This window comes from Pteropus vampyrus, unplaced genomic scaffold (assembly GCF_000151845.1).
Source record: "Pteropus vampyrus isolate Shadow unplaced genomic scaffold, Pvam_2.0 Scaffold267, whole genome shotgun sequence".
Classification (NCBI taxonomy): Eukaryota; Metazoa; Chordata; class Mammalia; order Chiroptera; family Pteropodidae; genus Pteropus; species Pteropus vampyrus.
Window position 1 is genome coordinate 502,043 of NW_011889048.1, and position 4,486 is coordinate 506,528.

The 4,486-nt window shown below is 65.4% G+C and overlaps 1 protein-coding gene across 17 annotated transcripts in view; it reads right to left on the reverse strand.

The window, feature by feature from the left end:
* The window catches only part of ABCA7 (ATP binding cassette subfamily A member 7), a 19,646-nt gene that overhangs the window by 4,283 nt on the left and 10,877 nt on the right, over positions 1 to 4,486 (reverse strand). For 8 of the 17 annotated variants that reach the window (XR_002776270.1, XM_011375202.2, XM_023520455.1 and 5 more), the window contains 12 exons: positions 3,537 to 3,661; positions 3,363 to 3,461; positions 2,960 to 3,232; positions 2,698 to 2,730; positions 2,403 to 2,580; positions 2,149 to 2,318; positions 1,604 to 1,781; positions 1,342 to 1,457; positions 893 to 1,037; positions 687 to 810; positions 235 to 364; positions 42 to 162 (listed from right to left, as the gene is read on the reverse strand). Coding sequence is in view for 13 of the 17 variants with exons in the window: in XM_011375202.2 (XP_011373504.1) it covers positions 42 to 162; positions 235 to 364; positions 687 to 810; positions 893 to 1,037; positions 1,342 to 1,457; positions 1,604 to 1,781; positions 2,149 to 2,318; positions 2,403 to 2,580; positions 2,698 to 2,730; positions 2,960 to 3,232; positions 3,363 to 3,461; positions 3,537 to 3,661 (1,692 nt within the window). In the remaining 4 variants the exon portion in view is untranslated. Of the gene's footprint in view, positions 1 to 41; positions 163 to 234; positions 365 to 686; positions 811 to 892; positions 1,038 to 1,341; positions 1,458 to 1,603; positions 1,782 to 2,148; positions 2,319 to 2,402; positions 2,581 to 2,697; positions 2,731 to 2,959; positions 3,233 to 3,362; positions 3,462 to 3,536; positions 3,662 to 4,486 lie in introns of those variants that run through there. The other 9 variants (XR_002776271.1, XR_002776272.1, XM_023520456.1 and 6 more) reach the window with 4 other exon arrangements.

Consider the following 4,486-nt stretch of genomic DNA (forward strand, 5'->3'; position numbering starts at 1 on the left):
GTGGGCCAGCGGAAGCCTCCTACCCAGCGCCATCCACCAACCTTGGTCAGGTCCCGCAGCACCAACACATCCCCCTGGGTGGCCCCTCGGACCATGCGTTCTCGCTCCCGGGCCACATCCTCATCCTCCTCCCCCAAGGAGGGCAGCAGCTTCAGCTTGGGTCTGAGGATAGAGACATGAGTGGGCCGGAAGCTGGCCCCCGGCCCCTGCCACCCCGCCCGGATCCCCACTGACAGTGGCAGGAGGCGGGCACGGTGCTGCAGCAGGAGCGTGAAGAGGAGGAAGAGGGGCCCCTGTACCGCCATGGCCAAGAGGTTCTTGCCGACCACCTCCCAGCGCAGGGGTGACTGAAACTGCCCATCTCCTGTGGGAACAGGAAGGAGGGATCGGGTCCTTGGAGGGGCTTGGTTTCCGAGCCCCTCCCCATCTACGTCACCTTGGGTTCTTAACAGACCAGGAACTGGATTGGCCATTCAACTGGAGTCTAACTGATAACAGAAAACAGTGGTATCACCGCCTCCCTTATTTAGAGCCTTAGACCTCTTGTGATGTGACCTAAGGTAAAATTAGCTTTTATGCATCTCTTATTTGACCCAAACTTGGGGCCGCCTAAGACCTGCTGTTTGTCCCTATCCTGCATAACTGACCCTCGGCTGGCGCTTCCCCGCCTGGAGGGACGTTCTCACCGAAGCGCTCGAAGGCATCAGCCATGGCCTGGTTCCGCACTATGTCGATGAGCCCCCGGCCCAGGCAGAAGTGGGGGAAGATAAGGAAAACTCGTTTCAGAATCCGGCTCACCTTCTGCAGCTTCTGCTCAGGGGAAGAGAACGGGGAGCTGGGTCGGGGGCCCCCGCCCGGCCCCAGCCTGAGGCCCGGCCTCGCAGAGTCCCACCTGATCAGAGAAGAGCTCAAGCACAAAGGTGGCCATACTGCAGTTGATGCCGATGAAGAGGTTGATGCAGGTGAGCACCACGTAGGCCGTGCTGGGCACGGAGAAGAAGAAGGAGGCTGGGTACATGAGGGGCGTGATCGACCAGCTGGGGGTGGGGGAGCGACAGAAATTGCTGGGTAACCACTCAGACAGGGGGCTGCGTCACCCCGGGAGGGACACAAGTCTCCCCTGCCACCCTCCACACTGCCGACCCCATCAGTGTGAGTTGGGACAAAATGAGCTTTTAAGGCCGTCTGGGCACAGCACCGAAGCAGTTCTCACTTGGGGTCACCCCAGACCTCTAAATCTTCTTCCTCTCCTTGGGACCTGCTACAGAGTCCCATCTCCCTCAACCGTATTGGGCAGGGCGAGGTCAGTGAGAACAGGTCCTGAGAGTCTGGGGGCCTCACCCGTATAGTAGCAGCAATAGCAGCAGGGCAGGAAGATTGGCAGGTGCCACGTACGCCCTCTGCTGGAAGGCCAGAAAGATGAGCACCACGATGCATGCCGGCACCAAGTAGTTACACTGCATGAGAGATGGCAGTTACCCTCATCGGTGTGAGGAAGTGGGACCTGCCACCCTCAGCCCCACGACCCACCCTGACTGCCCTGCATTTTGGGCAGAGCAGCGAATGGTGGCCGAGTCCCCACCGCTCCGGGCGGTCCCCGCACCATGTCCCAGAGAAAGGTGCCGAGCCAGTAGAGAGTGACAGGCAGGCCCCTCATGAGCTGCAGGTGTTTGGCTCGGGTGACACGCTCCTCGATGAGGACCAGGGTGAAGCTGGCCGGGACGAAGGACATGGCAAAGACCACACAGATGGAGACGAGCACGTCCACGGAGGAGGCCATCCTGGGGGAGGGTGGTGCGCGTGAGCCGCTCAGGGCAGAGCCGTGTGCGCCATCGATTGGACCAAGGTCCACAGGGCTGGCCACTGGTGAGGGAGATGGCCCACGCCATTTCGGGGTAAGAGTGGCTGGGTCATGGGTCGGGGAGAGGCTGTATGGGTCTCCAGTAGGATAAAGGTTGGTGTGACAAGGACGTGCAGGCCAGGGCAGGGGGTACTGGAGCGCACTGGGCCTGATGGTGTCCCTGGCCTAGGGAGTAGACGGGGCATCTCTGCTCCCCAAGAGCATGCCGAGTGCAAAGCCAGCTCCCACCGCCCCAAAGCAGCGGGGAAATGGAGGCGGGGGAGGACACGCAGGGCAGGGGGCCTCACAGCGTGGCCTCAGAAAGCTGCTCCTTGGTGAGGTTCAGCGGGTGGTTGAGCGTGACGATGCTGTAGGCACGGCTGGCAGGGCCAGGAGGCAGGTGGGCATGCAGGAGTGCGTTGTTGGCCCGGTTGACAAAGGCCACCATGGCGTGCCAGCCCTTGTTGTTGAACCAGATCTGGGGCGGGGTCAGGGCCAAGCCGTCAGGGTGACAGAGTCGGCCCTGCCCCCCCCCAGGCGCCTGCCCACTCCCCGCTTCCACCTTGAGGCTGTCCTGAGCGTCCAGGCCATGCGCCCACACCGTGAGGTTGCTCAGGAGGCGGTCCAGGGCCCCGCCGGGCTGGGGGCTGAGCAGGGCACGCAGCTCCTCCAGCGAGCGAGCCATCTCGTGCCCCGAGGGCAAGCTCGGGTCTCGGCTTCCCAGGGAGAAGCCCCCATACCTGTGGGGCAGTGGGGGCGGGAGAGGCAGCTGAGGGCCGGGGCGTGTGGGCTGGGAGACGCCCCCAGCGAGTGAGCAGAAGGCGCAGAAAGTGGACCCAGGGCCGGGCCGTCCTCACCTGACCTCGTTCACCCATTTCTTGGTCTTTAGGCTGTGAGAGGGACGAGCAGAAGGACAGGTGAGTGAGACAGGAACAGTGTGAGATGCGGGGCGGGGCGAGACGCGGGGCGGGGCGAGACGCGGGGCGGGGCGAGACAGACAGAAACGGGTGAAGTGTGGCGGGCATTCGGGAGGCCCGCGGCCTGGGCACCCACCCGACTTCCCTGGGGACCAGATCGCCCCTCGCCCGAAGACCCACGCAAGGGCCTGGCCGCGCTCACCCCTGGTGCACCAGGCGCGGGTAGGTCTTGACCAGGAAGTCAGACAGGTTCCGGCCCGTCAGGTTCTGCACGGTTTCGCCCGAGCCGGTCCGCACCTGAGGAGGCGGGGGGCCGCCGGCCGCGGGAGGGCAGTCGGGTAGCAGGCGGCGGGCCCCAGCCCGGCTGCACTGGCACGCGGGGGACGGGGATGCCGGGGTCCAGTTGCCATTGGCCAGGACCTCAGCCACATCTGCGGGGACCTCAGGCACCGAGAACCAGCAGACGGAGGGTGTCCTGCGGGGGCGGGGCTGTGGGTCCCGGTGTCCAGGTCCTGAGCAGGCACAGGGAGGGGGCGCTCCACTGGCCAGAGCCCAGGCAGGGAGACCAAGGCCAGGGAAGGGCAGGGTCCAGGCCCGGGCCTCACCTGTGGGAGCTGTTCTGCAGGTAGGGGTCGTCCAATCCGGCGGCCTCCAGCAGCGCCTCCAGCAGGCGGGCACGCTCGGGGTCCCCGGGGGCATCCTCACTGTGGGGGCGCATGGTCAGGGCTGTGCCGGTGGGCCCCCAGCCCCTCCACCAGTACCCTGTCCTCTGCACCCACCTGAGGAAGGACACCTGGTCTCCGTACAGGCTGGGGCTGAGCCGCAGAGCAGGGTAGTACCCGAAAGGAGGCACGATGAGGCTGAAGGCCAGCGCCAGGCCCACGAAGAGGGCGGGCAGCACGATCTGCAGGACCAGCCGTCAGCTGCCCACCCCGTCCACGCGCCAGGCTCACTAGACCCTCCCTGCCCCCGCTCTACACCACCCCTGGCTCCCAGTACAGGTGGTCTCAGGAAGGTGTGCAGGATGGGGGGTACACCTGGGCTCAGGCAGCTGGATGAGGCTGCAGAGTGCAGGACAGACCCCCAGGGGCTCCCACGCCCCCTCCCCAGTCGCCGGCCCCCTACCTGTGCAAACAGGCCACGGCAGCTGCGGTGGGCAAGCAGAAGGCGCTTAAGCAGCACGGCCCGCAGCTGTTGGCAGGTCAGCGCCCAGCCCTGCACCTGGCCCCCGACGTCCAGCCCGGAGCCCCGCAGGGCCTGTGTCTCTGGGGCACACCCGGCTGCAGAAGATGGGGGTGTTGGTCAGTGCTCACGCCGGGGGTGGGGGGACCAGGCGGGGCCACAGGACAGGGCCACAAGGGACAGGGAGGAACGCCTCACCCAGCTCCCCGTTCTCCAGGGCTGACTCTTCTGGTGGGATCCTGAGCCATGTGGTCCTATTTGGGTGAGGAACACCTGTGCACGGGTGCTGCCTGCAGCCATGGTCTGTGGAGCCACCAGGGATCGGGGGAAGGGGTTAGTGCTCAGCCTGGGGGCTGGGTCAGGGTCAGGGTCAGGGGGCCATGGATGACAGGGACCGGGAACTAGGGATGGAGGTCAGGGCTACGCCTGGGGCTAGACTCGTGCAGGAATCGGGACTCAGTGTAAAGCCAGGTCCAAGTCCGGACCAGAGTTAGGGGTTAAGGACAGGGACCTGAGGCAGCACCCTCTGGGTCTGTGTCCATGGCAC